Raw genomic sequence first — 25,212 nt, forward strand, 5'->3', positions numbered from 1 at the left:
GTGTGTGTGTGTGTGTGTGTGTGTGTGTGTGTGTGTGTGTGTGTGTGTGTGTGTGTGTGTGTGTGTGTGTGTGTGTGTGTGTGTGTGTGTGTGTGTGTGTGTGTGTGTGTTGTGTTAGTTTCCCGGGGAAAACACTCGATATTACTGATTAAATACACAGCGATGGTGTAGATGAACGTTGAGAGTAGATTGAGTTGTTTTGTTTTTCATGCTTTTCAAAGAAAGTCATTTGAACTTTATTATTTTGGGGAAATAAACAAGAAGTAGGTTTATGAACCGGCAGTACTAGTTGATACATTTGAGAGGAGTTCAAAATAAAACAGCTCCCCTAGCGGACATAATAAGTATTACAGTTAATACATTCTTCACCACACATATAAAGATTACAGGTGGTTTCTTTGAATTTAAGTATTGTAGTTGACTCATTTTATGACATTTGCATAATTTCATAAACTTGAGTATACACTGTACACGGTTTATTTGGATTTGCACCATATTCCTATTTTCATATTACTAAGTCACATTTTTATTTCTTTATTCAGATTTTAAAATTTGCATAATTTCTAAATGTTAATTTAATTTGTCTAATTTTCATTTTCATTTTCCAATTTCAGTTTTACAACATTTTAATTTATTTTTAAAAACAAAACAAAAAAACAACCAGATTTTAAAGTTAAGTTCAGGTGACATAGGATATCTTTATAAAGAATACATTTCATCTTTGATAACTTAAACATGTCGCCAAAAGACACCAAATTGAGACCAGTCGCAGAGCAAGGCTCAACTGCAGATATCAAGGAAAGGGTAAAAATCAGATCAGATTTAACCGTTCCAAGTAAAAGACAGAAGACATGGAACCAAATGGAGAAACTGTTAGAACAGTGGCAAACGAGAGGATTGATTCCAGCAGATGATCAACCTGGACCAACGGAAGCCCATAGAAAAGCTGTAGTTGAACATGAGAATGCTGAATATCTACAACAGGAAAAAGCATGGATCAAAGCCGGACAACCCTCTTGGTATGGACCTGAAAACATTGCTATGAACAGAGCTGAAAAAAGAAAAGCTATGGTTGCAAGTCTGGTATTCCATCTGGAAGATGCCAGCCAAGGATTGACAAACAGCTTACATGTGGTAGAACTCAGCAGAAGAATGGAAGAGAAGACCAACAGAAGAATGGAAGAACTCGGCAGAATAATGGGAAAAGAACTTGGGAGAAGAATGGAAGAGGAGACCAACAGAAGAATGGAAGAACTCGGCAGAATAATGGAAAAGGAACTCAACAGAAGAATGGAAGAGCAGCTCAACAGAAGAATGGAAGCAGAACTCATCAGAGGAATGGAAGAGAGACGAAAAGCAGATGAAGCACATAATGACATTATTGAAGAGAGACGAAAGGCAGTTGAAGCCCATAATGACATTATTGCCGAAAGACAAAGGGAGGAAGATAAATACCAACAACTTCTGGCGGAAAGACGACAAGAAGATGTAAGATTTCAGGACATGAAGGCAGATAGACAACAGAGAGAAAGGAGAGAACAAGAAGAACAAAGAACTCAAAGAAAACGCAGAACAAACTACTCTCCTGACTATTCCGAAGGACAGGGAGATGAAGATGACGACGGCGGTACACAGTCTGAAACCAGTAGACACTCCCCATACCATGAACAGTCACAGCAACAAAGCGGTTTTGCATCTTCTCCTGAGAATAATAGTAGCGACGAAAATGAGCAACATTACCCTGGGACATGCCCCAAAACGAGAAGAACCAAGACCGGTGCACATACCTCCATGCCATTGATAGCGGGTGGAAGAGGAGGATTTCAATACCAATCATGGACTCACAGGGACATGGAAGCATTAGTGGCAAAACTACCTCCACTCACGAAAAGAGGTCAGAAGTGGGTGACTGATCTGGAGAGATACACAGCCCAAGACCACCTGTGCTTGGGAGATGTGAGGGCCCTGCTCGGACGGATTGAAGGACGACTAGAAGCAAGAGCAGTAGATTCCGAGGCCAATTGCACGCACGACCCAGATGAAACTTCATTCAACTACATCAGGTTGAATTATTGGGCTGCTATTCGTCACATCTACCCGACAACACGCAGTTTACATGCCCTCACCGGCCTGAGGAAAGGCACGGAGGAAAACATGCATGCCTTCCTGAAGAGATGCGAAGGAGTGTGGGAGGACTGTACTGGAGAACGACATGACGTTTCGCCGGCTGTCACAATGCTGTGGAAGGACGCGGTCATTAAAGCCCTTCCCCAATCAGTGCAGGCACGCCTTAGAGATGTGGTGGGGTTAGAAGCTAAAATCCCAGAAGAATGGAGACTACATCTCATTCACCATGACATCAAATGCCAGGAAATAACAAAGGAAGATGATGAAGAAACAAAGAAACTGAGAAAAATACTTTTGAAGATGCAGGTGGGTGAGAAAGACACTGAAGCTAATCAGATGGCCATACTAGCAGAGAAGGCAGGGTGGACACCGCCAACAGTTCAAACTCAGGAAGAACCAGAGAATCAAATGCAGAACCAACAAAGCGGAAGAGGAAGTGTATGTCCACAAAACCAAGTTCAGCAGATACCTGTGTATCTTCCTACGCAAGTACAGCCACAAGCACCACAGTATCTTCAACAGCAGACACCTGTGTATCTTCCTAGGCAAGTACAGCCACAAGCACAGCAGTATCTTCCCACAAAATTCCAGCAAGAGCAAATACCTGTGTATCTTCCTGCCCAAGTACAGTCGCAAGCACAGTTATACACTCCCATACAGCATCAACAAAAGGGACAATTGAGAGGAAAGCAACGCTCAAGAGGAAGAAGAGATAGCGGCTGCTTCATATGCGGTGATTGTAGACATTTGGCCAGAGATTGCCCCACTCAGCAATATCCACCACACGGTATCACCTCACAATACAGAGGAGAACTAGTGTTAGATATGAGAAAAATTGAGGCGGAAGCATATGCCAGGGCCATGACGAATATTTCTGTTGGACCAGGGGATTGGGTAAATGTAAAAATCCACAAGATGAACTTGTTGCAACCTGTATGGAGTGGACCGTGGGAAGTTGTAGAACGCACTGCAGATGCACTCCGGATCAAAGTTAAAAAAGGAACATGTTGGCACCCACTTACACAGTGTGTAGCCGCACCGCCACATTTCCAGAAACGGCACGGCAGTTAGAACTGATTTTGGAAAACTGATACAAAACAATAAGGAATCGAACATTTTTACAACGACAGCACCAGGAGATGAGTAAACTCAAGAATCCGTAGTGTAAATACATAGAGAAAAACACATTTTTACACTCGAACTGTTTGCACATCATAGACAAGGAATTTAGACAATATAAATAAATGTTCACCAAAAGTAATAAGTATAATGGAAAGTAGACATAGCCCTACACTTGAGTCAAATTATATTGCTGTGATCTGATTGGTGTGCTCTGCAGGTTTACTATTGTTCTAAGTAACAGTGGGATTTAGAATATTGGAGAAAATATGGAGACATGATGGAAATATTCACTCCACTTTAAGCAGTGGGTGTTTTGGAGTACAGAGTAGAACCATATTCTTCAATCTTTTCATCATGTAAACAAATTATTCTTTTAGAGATTTTTATTCACGTGTGAATAAAGTAGTGTTCTCATTTGTTACAATATTGATCACCATTAAAAGGATAGTTTTAGGAACCACTCTATAAGACACGTCTGTATTTGTATGGATCATGTTAAAGGAAGAGCTAGTGCCAAGCCAAATATAGTATTCCAATCTAAAGTGTTGATTTCTCCATTGTAGCATAGTTATTACCATAGGAGGGCTTTCAGATGGAAATATGAAATGACTTCTGTTTTAAAATCCTTGATAAAGGAGGGAGTAATTGTTACATGTTCGGACACCCAAGGTTCCACACACTGCTAAAGAGTTTAACATTGTTTTTTAAGTAGACCAGAATTGAAGATAGATGAGCTATGAAATACATAGCAGAGCTACACAGATCCTAGTAATGGTTTGACTCAAGGGAATAGTTAAGTACACAAGTTTCTGAATTAGATCTATTAGACATTGTAATACTAATTAGGTGTAAATGAATTGCAGTAGTAGTAGTACTATAAGGAAGTGAGTTTTGTACCAAGTTTCAGGAAAGATGGGAGGCAGAAGTCCAAATGGAAAGTTAGAACGATCTTGAAAATCATAGTTGAAATTGTGAATGAATAAGGAATGGCGCTCCACATATGACATATTTTTGTAGATAAACGGAACCCGCCTATGCTGAAATACCTCTGAAAAGACTCTGCAGAGCACGACATGGCCAAAAGACTGAGACTAAATGACCGTTGACCCTGACTGACAGTGTGACAAAAGCACTGTCAATGACTGACCCTGGGGTGTACCTGACCAAACCTGACTTGACAACCAGATAGTGTGAGTGTGAATGAATGCCGGCATGTGATCAGTGTAACTGCATGATTCTAAAACAATAACTAACCAAGCATGTTTTTGGACTAACACATTATTTTGGAGCTCCAAGGGAAACAAAGGTTTCCTAAAAATTCCACAAAAAGGGGAAACCGTACATGTGACCCGTTTCTAATCTACTTGATGATATTTTACTCCCACAGGAGTTGGCGGTTTGCAAATGTAAAACTCAAACTAAAATCTGAAGATTCTGTTTCTTTTGGGCCTGAAAGACGGAGAGAAACACTTATTTTCACTGAAGTGTTTACTGTGGAAATGACAATAATGGATGTCAAATTGTGAATGTTCGCTATGTCCCTAACCAATATTTACCTGAAGGTTGTTTCCCCTCCCCATTACAGGATTTTATTACACATGAGTTCATGTGTAAAAAGGGGGGAGTGTGTATAATTTATAAAATGTCAACATGGTTGTAAAATTCACAATTTAAATTTTTCTTTTAAGGATTGAAAGAAACTTTCCGCCCCAACCCAGATGTTCAAACTGAGCATTGAAGATAGCTTTAGGATTAACCTGCTCCATATCTAGGGATAATATACTGTTTGGTGAATATTGACATGTTTCTAATATTGATTGAGTTATAACCGGTAACACAGATGCAGAATCAGTGGCCAAGGGGCTACTGTGAGAGATGTAATTCCAGAATAGAGTACAGAAGAAGTTGACCTGTGATAATGAAACCATTTTGTAATATTTCAACAGATATTAAAGTACCTGAGGTTTGAAATGTAGAAAGAACATATTACAGCTAAGCTAAAACATATTAATGTAATGAGACGAAATTTAACTTAGACAACATCTTGTAACTAGCTTGGTAAAAGAAGTAAAAGCCATAGACTTTATTGTTTAGGTCATTATGGGGATTCACATTTCATTTAAATTCATAATAGAAAGACATTTGATGACAGTATGTTGGATTTCTGTATTCATTTTTCCAGCTTGATAATAGGTAGGTAGAAGCAGTATTGCCAGGTGCAATCGATGGGATTTCTGCACACGATCCAAGCAGAGAATGACGTACCTTACAGGACAGACACACTCAGGAAATCATTCACTCTGACATCATCATGACTTTAGTTGTTTTTGAATCATAATGAAATTGTATTACATAACGTTAGTGTGTTTTTACCACAAACAGGAATAGTTAATTGTTATATTAGATTTGAGAAAGATTACAAGGATTTTATTTAGTTCACCATGAAGATGTTTTTTGTTTTGTAACATATGCCAAGTAGCAGGTTCTGAATTATTATTCCTCTGTCCCACAACCAACAAGAATGTGGATGGGGAGAACTATATCTACTGGAGCCAGCAGAGATTCGTAAATTGCACCAGAGACACAGTAAAAGGATGACACAAACAGTTAGATAAAAACAGACCGATAGAATGGCGCTAGACTTGTTTAAATAAAGAGTAATATTTAGCTATTTTCAGATAGTTTAATCCTTCTTATACTTTGTAAAAAAAACAAGTGCCTTTACACCAGATACAGTATGAAGATGATTTATGATGTGAAAGGAGGGCGTTAGACGTTTTCCATACCAAGCTAATTGCTGCTATTTTGCGAAGTGACATTAAAGGTTTAAGATAGAAGCTATGCACAAATGAAAAACTTCATATTTATGATGAATATGTATTCTTATTTGTATTTTTTACTTTTATGAGTTATGTACCATGCAATGTTCGGATGAAGAACTCATTGATTTCAATATTATTTACATACCTTAAATGGTATGTAAGGAGGGATTTTTAGAAATTAAAATCAATGTTGATATGGCGTAATTTGAATTAAATACACTATTTGATTTAAATCAGTTTTATTCTGAAAAACCGGAAGTTCTCACTATTAGCTTAACACTTTTATTCTGAAGATTTGTCACTTCCGGTTAGTATTTAGCATCTGGCGGAATCATACGATTTCAAACCTTGAACCAAGGTGAAATGACATGTGATGTTGTACACTGAGCACACTGGGATTAGCACTCATTTATTGACGCTGAATAATGTTTATTAGGGAATGTTTAAATAACCACAGACACCAGAATGATGCAATTTAGCTACAGAAAAAGGCAGGAATTGCATTGGACCCTCCCCCCGACGACGCCGGCCAATAGGAGAAGACCTCAGATGACAACAGGAAGAGCAAGCCAAGAATTGACCTCTTCTACCCCCTGACCTGAACTGACCGGTCGTTGGATGTGGAGAGCGCCTCCACTCGCACATTTCATTTTGTACACCACCGCATCTTTTGTGTAATTAAATGCTGTTAACTTTTATAAGCTTCCCTTGACTCTTTTCAGTTTCTCCTGCCTTCAGGGTTCTAGAATTGCTTTCAATAGAGAACCGCAGTGACGCGTTGTAAAACCCGGAAGTAAACTTCTTCCGGTTCCTTCTTGAAAAACCAATGCAAATTCTCCATAGGATTTTGGAAAATAGCTCGAAATAAGGTCTGTGGTTGACACATATTTAAGAGAGGGATCATGTTTTGTTCAGCCGGATAATCTCCACATGTCAACCCTACTTTTATAATTTTTGAATCATAAATCTAGTCGCCAAAAGCGAAATGCTAACGTTATGCTATAAACGAACTACAAGCCAGTACAGCAGCAGGGTCGCACGACTTCAACGTCACGCCAATTTAAGATCGTTTCAACTGACTTGCACTGAAACTGCACTTTGAACACTTTAAATATATTAACATTTTAAACTGTATACCCCGGTTATCTAGGCCCGTTTTGTTTAATGTATACCACGTTTATCTAGGCCCTTTTTGTATTATGTATACATGTCACACTGTGGGAAATGATATTTCGATATTTCTGGATTTATAACACATATAGAATTTTTGACAATAAAGCTGAATTTGACTTTCGCGTGCTTGCATATTTTAACAAAGCTTTTCATTTTAGCCACACTGAATTTAACTAGAAGTCATGGCTGTGTTAATTACCAGTCTGATATCGTTTTACAAAGATGACAAGAAGAGTGTAGATAGAGGAGAGAACCACTACAAGTCAGGACACGTTACAGTGCAGCCTAGATGAAGGTGTGCTTACCGGTGTTGTCAGGGCTAGCATGAGGGACAAGGTTTATAGTGTCGGTGAGTAGTGATAGCAAAAGTACCGTTAACCTTTTAAGACCGAGTTAATTTATTCAAATTAATTCCCATCAACAAATCAATTGTATGTGTCACATGAAATCTTTATTAGGCAAGGCAAGTTTATTTATATAGCACTTTTCAACACAAGGCAATTCAAAGTGCTTTACAAAAAATGAAAGACATTAAGAAAATGGCATTTCAAATCAGTCATTAAAAAGAAAAGCTAATAAAATAAACATTAAAAGAAAAAATACATGGATAAAAGTTACAGTGCAGTCTAAGATATGAATAGTTCAATTAAGAGCAGCGACAAAACGAAAAGTCTTCAGCCTGGATTTAAAAGTAGTAAGAGTTGCAGCAGACCTGCAGGTTTCTGGGAGTTTGTTCCAGATATTTGGAGCATAATAACTGTACGCTGCTTTACCATGTTTAGTTCTGACTCTGGGGACAGAAAGCTGACCAGTCCCTGAAGACCTGAGAGATCTGGATGGTTCATAATTTAGCAGGAGGTCAGAAATGCATTTTGGTCCTAAACCATTCAGTGCTTTATAAACAGCAGCAGTATTTTGAAATCTATTCTTTGACATACAGGAAGGTAGTGTAAAGACTTCAGAACTGGAGCGATGTGATCCAATTTCTTAGTGTTGGTAAGGACTCGAGCAGCGGTGTTCTGAATCAGCTGCAGCTTTCTAATAGATTTTTTAGTGAGACCTGTGAAGACACCATTGCAGTAGTCCAGTCTACTGAAGATAAAAGCATGGACACGTTTTTCCAAATCCTGCTGTGACATTAGTCTTTTAATCCTAGATATGTTCTTTAGGTGATAGTAAGCTGATTTAGTAACTGTTTTAATGTGACTGTTGAAACCAATAACTAATTTAACCCGCTGACAAGAGAGCCCACCTCCGAAGATCGTGACTGGCTGAGGGACAGACTCGGGGGCAGGTTCTCAGGAATTTCTTGGCTTCTCTCCCCCGAGCCAGAAGAGGAACACTACAGCTTGGAAACACTTACTGTTCCTGAAATTATCAAATCTGTTGGGCATCAGGGACCTGAGGCAATTGTGGCAAGCATGGCATTGTCTGAAGAGCAACAGAGGGCAATTCAGGTGGCTACCACTGGTCAGCGAACCAACCCAAACTGGCATTTGTTCAGGAAAGGAAGGTTGACTGCCAGCAACTTTGGAGCTATCCTGAGGTCAAAGCGTGTGACTGCTTCCTTTATTGCCAGGGTGCTAAGGCAACAACAGGCCCTTGATGGTGTTTTGTCTGTACAGTGGGGGACTATGAATGAATGTGAGGGCGTCAGGGCATTCACCACTGCAACTCAGATGCAGGTCCATGAGTCAGATTTGCTCTCCCTATCAGGATTGTTGGGGGCATCTCCGGATGGTCTGGTAGGGTCTTCCGCTGTGCTGGAGGTAAAGTGTCCCTACAGAGCCAGGGAAATGACAATTAGTGAAGCATTGCAAATCAAGGGCTTCTTTGTCAGTAAGGAAGGAGAAACATTCAGCCTGCGTGAGGAACATCCTTACTGGCACCAAGTGCAAGGTCAGCTTCACCTCACTGCAAGGAAGAAGAAATAAGAAAATTGTGAATTGTTTTTAATTTACATTTACTCGCCTTTGCAATGTTGTGGTTGTTAGAGTGTTAGGTTTCCTGTCACCTCGTCTGTTGAGAAGATATACAATTTGGTTTCATGGAAGTCACACCGTCACATATACTGTAAGAGCATTAAGACATACAGTATATAGGCTAAAACAAAACATCTAAAGATATAACCTTGCACTTTGATAAGTCTCGTGAACATTTTCACTATTTTGACATTTTTATAGATGAAAATTGAACTAAAGAAATAAATGGTAGATTAATCCATATTGAAAATAGGTGTCAGCTGCTACACTAATTATAATAGTTATATTTCTTAATTAATTAAGATAAGATATTACTGTATTGATCCCAATTTGGGAAATGTTTGTGTTGCAGCAGCATAACAAGAAAAACAAAATATAAGTTATTATATATACAAAAGTATGTGAGGGATGGAATATTAAATTGAATATAAATGTAAAATGTACATGTGATTTTACGTCCAAGAGAAGCTATTGAGCAGAGAGTTCTCTGCCAGCCAGAGGTGATTTGTTATTAGTTCAATATGTCAAACTGATTTCCCTGACTACAATCTTTAGTTACATGGTGAAACGTTATGCTGCTTGTACTCATAAGACTTATCATATAAGCCACACAGGTTTTAATAGGATGTATTCATTATCTTTACTTATGTTGCGGTCTTTTCAGCAGCGCCATCTCTATAATTTTACGACGCGTCACTGCGGTTCTCTATTGCACCACTTGACCTGCTCTCCATGAGAGCTAGAGAGAGAGAGAGATAGAAGGGGAGGGAACAATCCCTTATATCTGATATCTGACGTCGGCTACAATAGCTGCGCCCCCTTACGCCTATAGCGCCCTCTTACTGTGGAACAGTTATAGTGCAGTTACATGCAGACATATTAATACTTAAACTTAACACTGTGGTGACCACGTATTGATACACTGGTTCATAATTCACACATGGAACTACAATTGGGGTTTTGTTTCCACACGGACCTGTTGTGTGTTCCTTATATATATTGTGTGCCCTCCTGGCTCTTCCTCTTGTCGTCCCGGGCTGCGACCCGACAACATGTCCTTTGCAGCTCTCTATTAAAGACAACTTTGCACCTTCGATGCACCGCCTCTGACTCCCTATCTCTCGGCACTACATTGGTGACCCTGACATATAAGTCTCGCAGAAGTTTCCGAGACGGACCCGAACACGGCAAAGGAAACTCAGGTTTCTTTCTCGAAATGCCGGGGATTTTTGGAATCGTCCGTTGCTGCCACCGGCACGCGGACTGAGGCTCGGTGCACGCCTCGCAGAATGGCTGGGGACGTTGCTCGCCATTCCCGCATCGGTCTTCCAACCAACAGGGAGATGATGCACGACCCGCTGGGTAGGGATGAACCCGATTGCTACCTCCTGGGGCTGTTTTCTTCTGCTCGTGCGGCTGCACGTCCAGGCTGCGCTAGCCTTCGACGACTAGCAGCTAACCTCGTTAGCTAACGGCTACGGCTAGCGGCTACCGACGGCTGCCAGCTAGCGGCTAACGGCTAGCTGCTAACGGCTATCGACCTTTTGAGTTTTTGTTTTTTTTTCCCTGGTGCCTGAGAGGAGGTTCGACCATGTCTGGTCGGCCTCGTGTGGATCCTCTCACGATTTCACCTACCTTTTTTTGGACCGTGGACAGTACGGCCCTTTTTGAGCTTTTTCTGGTGCCTGAGAGGAGGTTCGACCATGTCTGGTCGGCCTCGTGTGGACCCTCTCGCCGTTTCATCACCTCGACGGCGGCTTCTGACGCCACCCGCGCTCTCATCGGCGCCTGGGTGGCACGCTTCTGGACCCCGACTCGCCTCGGCGGTTTCGGACGTCGCCCATGCCTTCATTGGCCCGTGGGTGGCGCGCTCCGGGACCCTGCCTGGCCTCTCCTCTTACCGCGGCTCACGGTTGGCCTCGACGGCAGCTTCGGACGGCGCTCCGTCTGGCTTCTCCCCTGTCCACGGCTCCTTCCTCCCGGGGTGACTGCTCCTGCCTTCCTGGGATTCCGCTCCGTCCTTCCGGAGGTTTCATGCCCGCCGCCGCCGTGCCTTCGCCTGCGGCCGGGCAGCGCTTTTTCCTGCTGGGTTCGCCACGACACCTACTGCAGCCCCCTTACAACGGCCCGTTCCGGCCCGCCCCCGGTGGGGGTGCCCTCGCCCTCGTTAGGGTCCCTACCCTCTCATGCGGCCTCCTTTCGTCGGCCCGTTCCATGGCCCGGTCCTCAATTGCGACCCCGCCCTCCTCGGCCCCTGTGGTGCTTCCTCCACGGACGCGAGGATTTATTTTGCCATATTTGAATTCTGGGGGGGCTTGTGTGGTGACCACATATTGATACACTGGTTCATAATTCACACATGGAACTACAATTGGGGTTTTGTTTCCACACGGACCTGTTGTGTGTTCCATATTGTGTGCCCTCCTGGCTCTTCCTCTTGTCGTCCCGGGCTGCGACCCGACAACATGTCCTTTGCAGCTCTCTATTAAAGACAACTTTGCACCTTCGATGCACCGCCTCTGACTCCCTATCTCTCGGCACTACAACACCAACATTAAAGTGAAACCTTTCTAATATTAATATATTTATTTATTAACCATTTTTGAATGTATTAACGTATCTTTAAATTAGGGCTGTCGCAAAAAAAATTAACGCCATTAATTATTTTAACCTGATTAACGCATGTGTATTTTTTGTCCTCGGCCGCCCTGTAGTTTGGCATCGAGTTTAAAATACCATCTACAAGCTGATGCTGACAGCCCCGCTCCTGCCGTCCGCTTGCGGCAGACCAGACTTCCACGCTCACCGGCAGGCACCGACTGGCCATCGGGAGGACCGGGAGGGTGTGTGTATGTGTGGCGCGAGAGAGAGACCTTACGTGTATTGTTGTTGTTGTTAGCATCTGGTGCTAGTTAGCTGCTCTAACGGATATAAGCTGCTGTTTAAATGAAAACAGAGGAGTGACATTTCGCCGACAACTGACTTTTTAGCACTTGACTTTATGCAGGTAGCCAGACAGTGGGACATTGTGGGAAAAGTCAGCACACTCAGCACGGACAGTGTGCGCAACATGATCACAGCGTCCAGACACAGCTCCCGTTCGAGCATATGCCTTGAGTTGCACATAGCTCCAACGATCCATCTCTCTCACACACACACACACACACACACACACACACACACACACACACACACACACACACACACACACACACACACACACACACACACATAAGAACAATGTAGGGTTCATTATCTACTCATGTACTGCAGGTGTGGAGATCAGATGGAAGTAAGGAAAGAGGGATGGAGTCAAGGCCGAATTCTACAGCTGAACCGGGGCCGTTGCTTGGATCTAGCAACATGAGGAGCTTAGCCCAGCTCCACAATTGTACTTTCGAAAATATATATACTGTATATCAATAGAGTATTCAAAGAATACACATATTTAAATATATTAAATGTAAAAATGAATTTAAACTATCTGTAATAGACCAATCTACCAGCCAAACAGAAACACATGGACAAAGGCTACTATATAAAAAGGTGTGAAAAAGAAGAAAATAAACTAAGAAAGCAAGAAGATGTTTTCTGTCATAAGATTTGATTATATTTCGAGAGCATTACACTTTTAAAATAGGACATAAGCCCATATCTTATCGACAAAAAAATAAGACGCCCAGTTTACCCATATGGTAGATCTGGCCCAGGATGGAGTGAGGTAGTGAAATTGAAAAAAAGGATAAGGAAAGAGAGAGAAAAAGGTGTATGAGTGAGGGAGAAAGTGAATAAGGGGGAGGGAGGGATAGAGTGAGGGAGGATGCATCAATTACTGTGATTAGCATGTAGCATATTACCAGTTTGGTCTGTCTCCCGATAAGTTTGTGTAACCCTGCAGTGTTAAAAAGTGTAACTACAAAATAAAAATAAATAACATGTGCCTTCTATTATACTGGGTATCCCTTTGTAAATAGGTCACAACGTTCACCTGACAAACACAATATTGAGTTTTTTGCACCAAATCAAAGTAAAATTAAATGAAAAAAGTGTTTATTTATGCACTTGGTTCCTCCTTGATCTTAAGGGAGGAGGAGACAGCTAATAATGAGGCATTAGTGCTTGAGGATTGCATGAAATGTTTTGAATCTTATGTTATTAATTTGTATTTATGACAATATTGTATATAACAATCCTTTTTTTTCATTCAATTTTTCATTCAATATGACAGGAGCATTCTTACATCAGAGTGTATCTGTCCAAAGTGACACACATCACCTTGGATGCTCGTATCACTCCATATACAATGTTTTTTTGTGTTCAATCTTATGTTCATTTATCAAGCGGTAAAAGTGTAAAAGTAACATTTTAACATTATTCTCTTTTTTATTTGCGTATGTAAATGATTATAAAGATGCTAAAGAAATGTGTTATAAAACTAAAAGCAAAGCAGACCATTATTTATACACATTTCACACACAGTCTATTGCATTTTATTTGGGAAGAAAGATGCAGGGAATAGCTTAAAGGGGACCTATTATACAAAATGCACTTGTTGATGTCTTTTATACATACATACATATGTGACCCCGGTGTGAAAGGAGACTCAAAAAGTTTCAGAAAATACAACCCTTTCTATTTTCCTCCTTATCCACATCTCTAAATGACGTCATTGGCATAATGTGGGCTGGATTTACATTGAACTCCTGGCACACGGCGCAACATATCTTCAGTCGTCTAGCCGAAGCGCCCCCAGTAGCATCTGCTCTTGGCCTGCTCTTACGAGCAAGATGTCTAAGGTAGTCAAACTTTGTACTTCAGTGTCAGATTCAGGATCATACTCATAATACGCTTGAACAGCTGCAATTGTCTGGGAGAAGTTGTTTCATGGTATGGGTTTGGATTTGTCTCAGAAAATGGTTAGACACATCAAACTGTTCTAATGAAGGTAAACACAGTGAAGGCGCTGCGTAAAAGGCACAGCTCTCTGCCCGCAGATAGTCACTGTGAGAGTCGGGGATATGAATTCATAGATCAAGGCAGACTGGTTCACAACCTCTCCTGTTTTGCGAATCCGGTGCTTAAACAAATAGCTCTACACCTCGGGCCGAAACATCCCTAAAATGAAGTCAGAGTTTGAAATATATCTCAAATAATGTATGCACTGCAATTTCCCCACCTAAACATAACAGTCTGCAATGAAACGGCTGTTTCCTGTGCGCTCCACTTCCTACTTGGTGCACTGGTAACTTTGTCGTGCGAACGAGAAAGTATAGAGTGCGCACGAATTAATAAAATGTGGCCTCGTTTTATTTTATTTTTCTCTCTATGAACCCTTCAGGGCTCCGTGGTTTTCTGAAATAACATAACATTTAAAAGAACAATCCTATTGGCTTCAAGTTATAGGAACCAGAGGCCTGTACTACGAAGCTGGTTCAACCTAACCTGGATATGTTTGAGTTAGCCGGTTGGCCTAATCCAAAACATACGCGCTCTCGCTAAACTGTAATACTACGCGGGTTATCAAGTGGATCGCTCAAGCCAGCCGTGTCGTATCTAGTTAAGTGCGCGTTCACATGAAATGGGTGGTATTCGGAGCATTCGACCAATCACAAACATGGAGAAGCGTACTGACAGCACAGCGTCATACTTCCTGAATGAAAAGTCAACTATAATATTCGACATATGAAGAAGTTAACTTTAAACATCCATGACTTAAACACTTTATCCAGGATAAAAGCCACATAAAGTAGTTGCACCTGCAAGGTGAATACAGCTGGTAAAAGAAAAAGTGTTTGAATGCGTATATTAACAGGTTTATGATATCACTGCCCCGTCTAAGACACGAGTGGATCTGATTTTAATTACATTTGTCTTGAGTGTTTCGTCAACTTAATGTGTTACTTAAAATAATACTTCTGCCGACAGTATGTGACACTGTGAGTGTTGCACGGCCAGATACGGCTCAGCTGACTCAGATAAGGAAATATATGATACATTATGATGTGATATGCCGCGGACTGTACTTAATGTTACTCTGATCCGGTTAGTTATGTTGTGGCAGATATTTAAGTAAGCTTTCTTAACGCTAATGTTATAATAGTCAGATTGCTCTGAGGGTTGAGCTCTTAGCCTGCAACCTAACCTGCTCCGGGGCAGGTTAGCCGCACATCATAAGTTACCGTAGAGATCTAGCCTGCTAAAAAGAGAACCAGCTTCGTAGGAACGGAAACCCAGAGTTTTCCCTGAAGTTAGCCGGCTAAGCGAAAATCTTGCTTCGTAGTATACCCCCCAGGACGAAGCTAGCTCCCAGGATGTTTACAAAAATATGTATTTTCCACAAGGCTCTATACTGAAACAAAAAGAGCCGTTCCATCTGCGGTCAAGTTATCTGTTCAGGTTTTTGCGATTAAACACCGCTGAGTATATGACGTTCTCCTCTGCCAATCCTGATCCTCCTTGGCTAGTACAGCGGGGCTTGTCTGCATGCTTCAGACTGGAATAGTGCATAGACACTTCCTGCGGAGACAAAAACAAATGAAGCTCCACTCTGTAACACCACGCTGAATTCTCCTATTTTGAAACGTTTATTCATATCAGATCAATAGCCCTGAGAGGGATGTGAGATTTTCAATTTTCAAAGTCTGATCTAAATAGTTTACCTTATTTTGTTCATGATCTAAGAATAGGTGAAATGAAGCTTTGCAAGGATAATCATTTCAATTATCTACATTTTGTTTTCATCTGTGAAAAAGGAATCTGGGTTTAGACTTAATGGAGAAATTAAAACACAGTGTGCTCTACCCTCTTTCGGCCAAAATGGGTATTACAACAACAAACACTCTTCAAATCATTTTGACAATGTTTCCCTGCTGATTTTACAGAAGACATTGGATTTTAAAGTAACTTGGAAATACCTTTTTGAAACGTATGATACTTGCCTCTCAGGGCTTCCATATATATTGGTATCAAGTGGCTACAGCAAATAGGTGTCCGATACATACTGTTTTTAATCAATATTGAAGCAGATACCTTTAGAAGAATCTGGCGATGATGGTGGAGTGGCAGGAATGGGACATCACTAGTGTATATATAATGCAGATTTTTCTTTTTTTTATATAAATTAGAAAATTGAATTTATTTTGGAAAATCCATGAATTGGATTTATACATAATGTGTATTTATTTTTGCCTATCAATGTAGATATTTGTATATGTATTTTATTTTAGGGACAAAATATCAGCACTGGGAGCAGTTGCTGAAACCTCTGTGTGGATCCATATTCAGCATCATTGTAGGAGAAATATTTACAAAAAAAGGGGAAAAGAGGTAGAAGAGGACTGTTGACGTGTCACCATACTGACCTCTGTGACCTTTTGGCTCGTTGGACAACAGCAGCAAACAGCCGGTTTACCTGAACACAAGGAGAGGGGGAGGGTTCAACAACACCTGCCAAACTGATTTGTCAAACGAATCTTCTGTTTTAATCAAGTTTAAATAGGACTGAGTTTAACATATTTTCAATTACTTTTGTTAAGACAGCTTTTACATTTGTTTCAGCATGTTGTGGATTGTTCCAGTATTTCTTCAAATTGTTGTTCTGTTATATATGTATGTCTTGAACCTTTTTAATGCTATTTTTTTAAAAAGGTTTGCCATGTCAATTTTGTTGTCTTTTGGTCAATTTTATTTTTCCATTTGTTTCCTTTTTGGTTTCACACCAGACGACAGTTTGTTCCATTGTTTCATTTTTCAGAAGGTTCGGTTTGCATTCACACGGCAAAACTCAAAGGGACTATAAACTTTAAACACAAGTTATGTGCATGGAAATACTGTTCAACCATTGGTCAGACATTAAGGGGGTAAAAACGCAAATCCCGGCAATTTCTACCGGAGCCTCCGCCATGGAGCATCGGCACTTTCGGCGGGCTATTCTCATGCTGCTGTTAATCTGGAGATCAACAGACACTAGCGGCCCGCGCATATGATTATATAATCAGACAACGTCCGTTAAAAAACATTATAACACATATAATGAGAGACGTTCTGCAGTAAGGAGGGGCGTTTCACCGACGACAGGTGTACTTAATGTTATGTAGCTGACGGAGCATTTTTACTTTACACGACACTGTTCAACACTTCATTCTGCTTCACTCTTTAACTAAACAACCGCGGATGTCTTGAAAGACTCTTTCGCTAAAGATTTTGAAGATATCCGCGTTCTTGTGACACGTAACTACTACGCCTCGTATGTTTTGGTGCGGACTGCGTTCACACCAGCAATGAACCGCTCCAGAGTTCGCAAGCAAGCACCCCGAGACCACCTATTTTAGCGGACCAGAGTCCGGTTATTTAGTTCACTTAAGAGGTCTCGGATTGTGTTCACACCGACCCAAATGAACTGCACCAAGCGGCTAAACGCACCAGGGTTCGATTCAACCGGACTACACAAGGCTGGTGTGAACGCACCTAAACGTGTCTACTACCTCCATTTATCTTGTTTTATATATATTTTACTGCTATGAAATACTTTTTCCTGAATCATGCTATCATTCTTTTCCTATTCTATATTTCCGTGTCTTATGCCTTTTTGTATATATTTTTTTACTTTTCTTCCCGTCATGTTAGTGTTCCTTGTATCTTTTTTAGATTATATATATATTTTAAATCATCTATATTGTTCTTGAACCATTTTTATTGTAATTTTTTAAAACATGTTTTTCTTTTATTCAATATCTTTGTTTTTTATAGTATTTTATTCAATTCTATATGTATGTCTCTGATCTTTGTAATACTTGAGATGTTATAATTGTTTTATTCTCTTACTAATGTTTTTGCACTAATAAAGCCCATTCCTTGTTTGTGGAAACTTCTCTAAACAGGATTAGAATGGAGAAATCATGATGGTGCGTTCACACACGCACCATAAAATAGAGGTGAATGATCCGGTGTACTGTGATCCCATCCCAGCAGCTTCCAGTCAGTGAGTCATAGAGGGAAAACGAAAGTGAAAGCAGGGCCAGCTGTCTTTGTCAAAGCAGCAGACGGTAGCTCCGCCGTTTACTTTTCTACACTTTCTCCTAAACAGAGAAGTGAAAAAGACTGTATTTGACGGATCTGTTCCCACGGGCAGCGGTCCTCCCCCCCATGGCGGACTCTCTGGTCCTGGAGGCCCTGTCGGCTCTCTCCGGCTGCTCCGTGGAGCGCGGAGCCTCGACGCTCACTCCGCAGGACTTCGTCAACATCGTGGCACTCAAGGAGTATTACAAGCAGGAAGGCTTTAAAACCCTGGAGTACCCCAGTTTGGGGTCTCTATCCCTGCAGGACCTGGACGAGGAGGACCTGTACAGCTCCCCCCCTGCGCTGACGGAAGGGCAACAGGAGAGCCACAGGACCAAACTGAAGATCAACCCCGAGGACTTCTTCCACCCGCAATACGACTACGATTTCTCCAACATCAAGGTGAAACTCTCCTTTAATTAATCTCTTCCTTCATTTTAAACTAATAGAATACCGGTGATATTATATGACGGATTAAATATCCATATACTGTATAAACTGAAAAAACCCCTGAGAAAAATGTAAAATGTATGATATTAGGCTATAAATAAACTTTGATTGATTGATTTATTGACTGAACTGATGAGTATTTATAGAGAGGCGAAGTCCCGCCCTTCTACTTCCGGTCTATGGGACTTTATTTCGGAAAAATTATGTATTGAAGTCAATGGGGATCGAAAGATTATCTTTCGATCCCGTTTGAATTGTGCCACGAATTACACAGATGTTTGTCAATCTTAAAAAATCATTTCCATGTCAAAAAAGGCACAGTTTTTCGTAAAACTGTTGAAATATAAGACTATGAAAAATACGCAACTAGAAAGACTAAATCCCAGAGTTCCGTAAGAGCCAGCATGCGGGACCGGCTTTACAAGGTTTCGGTGAGTAAGTGATCATTAACGTTACACAGTAGGCTACACTCGTAACACATTACACTCGTGTTACTCACCGAAACCTTGTAAAGCCGGTCCCGCATGCTGGCTCTTACGGAACCGACTAACTCCCCTTTTCCGTATATGCAGCTCTCAACATGCCCAGACTTGTAGTGATGTTCACCTCTTTTAATACTTTGCACTTCATTCTGAAAGAAAGAGGTCAAATTTGCTAACGTGACGGCCATCTTGGTGTTTGTGACGTGTGCGAGACCAGAGTTGTAGTTCATTGAGCAGTAAACAAAAAGTGTTACTTCACAGTTTTACGACACATTTTTATTTTTTTGACTTGCAAAATTATCTTTTAAATTGACAATCATCATATGTGTAATTCCTGGCACAATTCAAACGGGATCGAAAGATAATCTTTCTCTCTCCATTGACTTCAATACATCATTTTTCCGAAATAAGGTCCCATGGAGCTCCCCCGGAAAGGGAGGGACTTTGCCTCTCCATAAAGTCATGACTGAATGTGTTTGTCTTTTGCTTGCGCAATGTAGCTTTACCTTAGTGGGGAAGGGAGGAAGGGAGAAAAGTTACACACACACACACACACACACACACACAAACACACACACACACACACACACACAGGAGAATTTAGGGTTAATTATCACACTCTATAAGTGTAAGACACTTTCACATGTACTCTGCAGGGGCCAGGGAGTGAATAAAAGTAAAGGTTGAGGGACCAGGGTTCTAGTAAGTAAGGAAGGAAGGAAAGTGAGGTAATAAGCAAGGGAGGGAGAAGGTGAGTCAGTAAGGGGGGGAGTGAGTATAGGTGAGTTAGTGAGGAAGGAAGTTAGCAAGGGAGGGAAGGAAAGACAGAGAGAGTGAGGGAGGAAGTGATGCAGCAAATGTAGCGATTAGCATGTAGCATAATAGCATGTTCCTCTGCCCCCCTACAGGACGGTAACAAGGCGTTCCTGCGGGGCGGGGAGCCGTACATCCGGCCCTGCGGGTGGAAGCGTTTCGCCCTGCGGGTCACCAAGAAGTACGATGACGACGTCTGGCTGGGGAAGGGCACAGACTCCTGGCCCGTCTCCTACCACGCAAAGAACATGGACGGGTCCCTCGGCGTCATCCTGTCCCACGGCGGAAACCCCGAAGACACGCCACAGTTTCTGGATGCCGCCGCAGCTAGTCTGGTCACCGGGGAGACAAGGGGTCAAGGGGTGTACTCCACCCCAGATATCAAGATGGCGGAGAAGTACTGCCGGAGGTTCAAGTCCAAAGTGGACGGGAAGACGTACAAAGTGGTTCTTCAGAACCGCATCAACCCGGAGAAGAGAAAGGAGTGCCAGAGGGAGAACACCTGGCTGGTCTACGTCCCCAAAGACTGCAGCGATGTGGAGAAGAGGGCCATGGTGCAGGAGTCCATCCGCCCGTACGGGCTGCTGCTGAGGCAGGCCTGACCCAGCTTAAACACACTTCTTTATAGTTACCCAGGAAATTAATTTAAAGAGCAACTTCCAGGTTAAAGACACCTGTGAATAAATGTGTAGGAAAATGATGAATACAATAGATTTTCAAAAAAATATACAGAAATATACACTACAGTGACATCTGGCGTCGTTTTTGTAAGAAATGTTCACTTCCGCATAAAAAAGCCTCGGCACGTTACCTCCCGCATGTGACGTAACATGGGGGACACAAGGGGGAGAGCGGCCGGTGTAACGTATTAATAAACATAGATCCCAATACTAGTTTCGACACAGAAGACACAGAAGAAGTTGAACATGAATATTCAAATGCATATGACGGACCACAACCTTATAATTATGAGCCTACTAGGCGTCCAAGAGACCAGGAGCAGCCAAGGATTAGAAGAAATAACAGCCATCGGAGAGAAATTGAGCTGTGGTGTGAGGAGAACCAGTGGAGAACTGGGCAGCTATCTTGGTGAGTGACCGGCGTTAGCTACAGAATGTTAGCTAACGTCACATCACAACATTGTAAAGTTAGCTATCATATATCAGGCTATAACTAAAGTAGCTTTGATAATATAGTAACGTTACTGGCAGGACTGTTGATACTGATCCATAACAGAAACTAATGCGCAAGTATCAGCCGTATCTCGCGTTACCTAATGCAACTCCACACTACGGTGCTGTGTACCGGAGGAGAGACGCGAGATACGGCTGATACTTGACGATCTGGCGGAGAAAGGTTGTGGAGCCTCTGTTGATATGTCGTTGTAAATGGCTTGATGGAAAGCAGGTGTGTAGTCGGGGAGGGCGCACAGCTGATTGCAGCAGGTGAGCGGAGGTTGAGCCGGGAGCCAGGGGTGACAGCCACCACGCACACACAAACAACACAGACAGGGGGAAACAAACAAACACAAAGGAGACGGCTGGAGCAGTACAGCCACCACAGCGTTACCTAATGCAACTCCACACTATGTGTTACGGTTCCGTGTACTGGAGGGGATAGAGAGAGAGCAGCGAAGGGGAGGGGGGGGGGGGAGAGAGAAGTAATACGGTTTCCTGATAAAGCTGTGGAGAGTATGTGCTGCAGGGAGGTGGATGCACAACGCACCCAGGAACGAACGCTAGCTCCGGTCCTTTTTACTGTGGACTCGATGTCCTGACAGGCTGGTATTTGTGCAACCTGCACAAACACAATACTGCACCATGATTACAAATGGTGAAATACAATGTAAAACTACCGAAAAATACCCGCTCCTTAAAACACAACCGCTCTACTCAACGCAACTCTACTATACCCGCGGTCAGAGAGCGGAGATGTGTCCCCTGTGTGATGTAATATGACGCGTTTGACGTATGACCTTAAAAAAAAGCCGTTTTTAAGAGCAGAGCTCAAAATTGCTCCTTTCCCTCTGAATTCCTGCCCTTATGTCTCGTAAAACATATCAAATCCTGCATTCACTTTTTTAATTGTAATTTTCAAGCAAGTTTAAGCATAAATGTAGAAAAAATAAAAACCTGCAAGATGCTCTTTAACCTTGAGTGTTCTTAAATACAAACTAACAACCTCAAAAAGATGATTCTCTCTCCCTCTGAAATCAGGTTAATGTTCCTGTGTGTTTGTTGTCTGTAGGAAGAGCCAACAAACCAGTACAGCCTTTATTCTTAGGTTTTCTTTTTTCTTTTCTCAAATGGCAACCTTACTTCACTGAGGGACTTCCTGTGGACCTATGCTACATTAAGCTGCCTTATTTGGTAGCCTTATGATTTGAATCTTATGTAACACAACAGTGTTGCAATTGATCGGTGTAATTACAAGAAAATAAAATGTTAATGAACATCTGGCGGTGGTTTACTTTGTAAACATTGAACATACAGTAAATATAAAGAAGTAGTTTTATTCATGGTGTCATCTAATGGTGAACTATATGTTTTTCTTTACTGTAGGGGACATTAGTTCTGCCTAATGAGAACACTTCTGACAAAGTAGTGAAATTCCATTAATGTAATTAATGTAAAGAAGAACATTTGAATAGATTGTTTTCTTCTTTGCACAAAACGATTTGACCATTTAACTGAATTCATTATCTATGCCTGGTCAATTTATGAGTTTTTTTTATAGCATAGTTACTTTTATTTCAGTTATTGTCTCATTAGTGTAGCCTTCATTTTCGAGCCTTGTTGTCATATCCGATAAGACTACAAATCCACTAATGGGGGGGCACACTCAGATGCTTTGCGCTTGAATCAGTTTATCCAGTTCCTGTATGTCTGAATAGTTCTGTGTAAATGTATTATGTGCAGATCTGTGTGTAGGAGGTGCTTACATATTTTATATCGTAGTATCTAACAAGGTGATATGTGTTCTCTTCAGGGATGATAATACATTGCCAATTTCAGAACCACATGTATTGCATTATAGGATTATAACTTTGGAGGGATCTGTAAGCATCACTTTATTTATTATAATTATATAATATATGTCGTATAAATAGTTAGATTCTGTAAAGTAACTAGTAAAAAAGCGCTGTTTTATCAATTTTGTTGAGTAAAAACTACATGATAAAGAAAGGATAATGTTCGCACGGCGCTCTTAAATTGCAATAATGGCCAACTTTGTCACTTATTACAAAGCTACTTACGGAAACAATCCATAATTTGACATGAAATATTGATTTAAAATGTATTTTATCATTTTAGCTTTAAGAAATAGTCTGGTCTCTGTGTTCTTGAGTCCAAACTGCATCCATAGCAACAGTCTGTTATCCTTACCAGTGTCTGCTAAAACTAAATAACAGACCGTAGAGTGTCTCAATGGACGGATCAGAATGAAGTTCTCAACAAAACCTTAAAGTACAAGTACCTAAATCTCGTGCTCAAACAGTTGTTTTGAGTACATGTGCTGAGTACTTTCCACCACTAGGGGGAGACACTTTCCACACATTGCCCTTCTGTCAATCACAAAGATGGATGACACACGCACATGACACACACACACACACACACACACACACACACACACACACACACACACACACACACACACACACAAGCAAGCACACACCTGCGCACCAGCAGAGTCCAGCGATGAGGATGCAGCCGAGGACTAGTGCAGCAGGAAGAACCCACATCAACACACTCCAACATGGCTTCCCTGCTGACAGCCCGTCCACTCCTGGAAACACAAAGTACAGGACGAGTTCACTGACTGCTGGATGATCCTTTAGAACAAGGTTCAAAGTTCAAGGTTCAAGGCTTTTATTGGAATAACTCCCATTATTCAATGTTTCTGAAATATTATTGATCGGATAAGTGCGAAAAGACTTCAAGGTAAGTATGGAGCGATCAACAAAGGATTGCTTCTTGCATTGTTTTGGTACTGGTGGTTATTTCCATGTGCAAAACAGGGATGTTTAAAAGCTGAATCTCTTTTTGAGGGACACTTGACAGTTTTAAAACTAAATGCACATTTTGCCATCTGCTTTTTTAATGCACCCTACCTTAAACAATTAGAAAATGTATTCTGATGATTGGAAGTTATGACTGATGAATGAAAACGATAACGATATATTTTTGGAAAATGTAAAGGGGAACGTGACCCTTTGTAGTTATTTAAAGACAATTATCAGTCACCTTCATAAATACTTTGGCGTAATGACAGATTAGATGACATTAAATATACCTACAGGACAAGAGAAATAATTCATTTTCTCTGGCTGCTTGGGTCTAAAGAGTAGTCACATTTTTATTTTGTTTCTAATACCTGTGATTTTGAGTTTTCTACAGTGTTGCAATTCTACATGGTATACAGTCCATCGCTTTAAAGTGAAAACTGCTCCACCAAATGAAAATCTGCTCAAAGACTGTAGGTCTATCATTTGAGAAACTCTATGAATCAACGATTTCATACAGATTGGTGCACTCTTTTGTGCAGCAGATCCTCAAATTAAATACAGAGATTAATCCCAGATCAAATGTACCAATAGAAACTAATCTAATGATCAACCTGTGCAGATAAGATAGAGGCTATTAAAGAGATGAAGTCTTGCTCACTTTATAGTGCCAACATTAACTTCAAGCCAACCACTAACCAAGCCGCAATTAAATAAACATTTCCTGCAAACACACCACTGATGATGCTTGCCAATGCCACCAGATTAGAAGAAACATCACTGAAATTTCTGCTTTCTACAGAAATGTAATAATCACATTTATCTCAGGCTCTATTTATCCATCATTAGCACTTGTGAACTAACACCAAACAGTATGATTTTGTCATTATGGTTAACTTTACACCCTAACCTGATCATTTTTACAAATTGTTGCTTTGTTCAAACCTTCAGAACTTTCATTCAAATTCTTTTTCAGTTCTTTATGACTTGGTTACGTTGGCCGACAGGGGCAAAAACGTTTCAACAGGCCAAAAAAGAAAGAAAAAGTCCAAATAAAAAAAGAAAAATGTGCCAAAACACAATCTTCACCAACACATTCAGCATTTACTGAAAGGGCTGCATAAACAAAACGCTGCAAATAAAGAAAACTGCAAGAAACTCATAGCATGACAGAAACC

General features: G+C 41.2%; 2 protein-coding genes across 2 annotated transcripts in view; one reads left to right on the top strand and one right to left on the bottom strand.

Moving 5' to 3' along the window:
- Window positions 1-13,700: 13,700 nt before the first annotated feature.
- Window positions 13,701-25,212, bottom strand: part of LOC307022847 (uncharacterized protein) — an 18,759-nt gene continuing 7,247 nt past the window's right edge. Inside the window, exons 3-5 of the mRNA XM_079655749.1 lie at window positions 23,707-23,817; window positions 16,588-16,637; window positions 13,701-15,742 (exon numbers count right to left, since the gene is read on the bottom strand). Coding sequence (XP_079511875.1) covers window positions 15,611-15,742; window positions 16,588-16,637; window positions 23,707-23,817 — 293 coding nt within the window. The 3' untranslated portion in view covers window positions 13,701-15,610. The remainder of the gene's footprint in view (window positions 15,743-16,587; window positions 16,638-23,706; window positions 23,818-25,212) is intronic.
- On the top strand, window positions 18,201-22,482 carry LOC307022424 (uncharacterized protein). Its single transcript, XM_079655235.1, has 2 exons — window positions 18,201-18,685; window positions 20,124-22,482. The coding sequence occupies exons 1-2, from the start codon at window positions 18,371-18,373 to the stop codon at window positions 20,628-20,630; spliced, it is 822 nt and encodes a 273-aa protein (XP_079511361.1). The 5' UTR covers window positions 18,201-18,370; the 3' UTR covers window positions 20,631-22,482.

This window comes from Notothenia rossii (assembly GCF_949606895.1).
Source record: "Notothenia rossii genome assembly, chromosome: 10".
In the NCBI taxonomy this organism is placed as follows: Eukaryota; Metazoa; Chordata; class Actinopteri; order Perciformes; family Nototheniidae; genus Notothenia; species Notothenia rossii.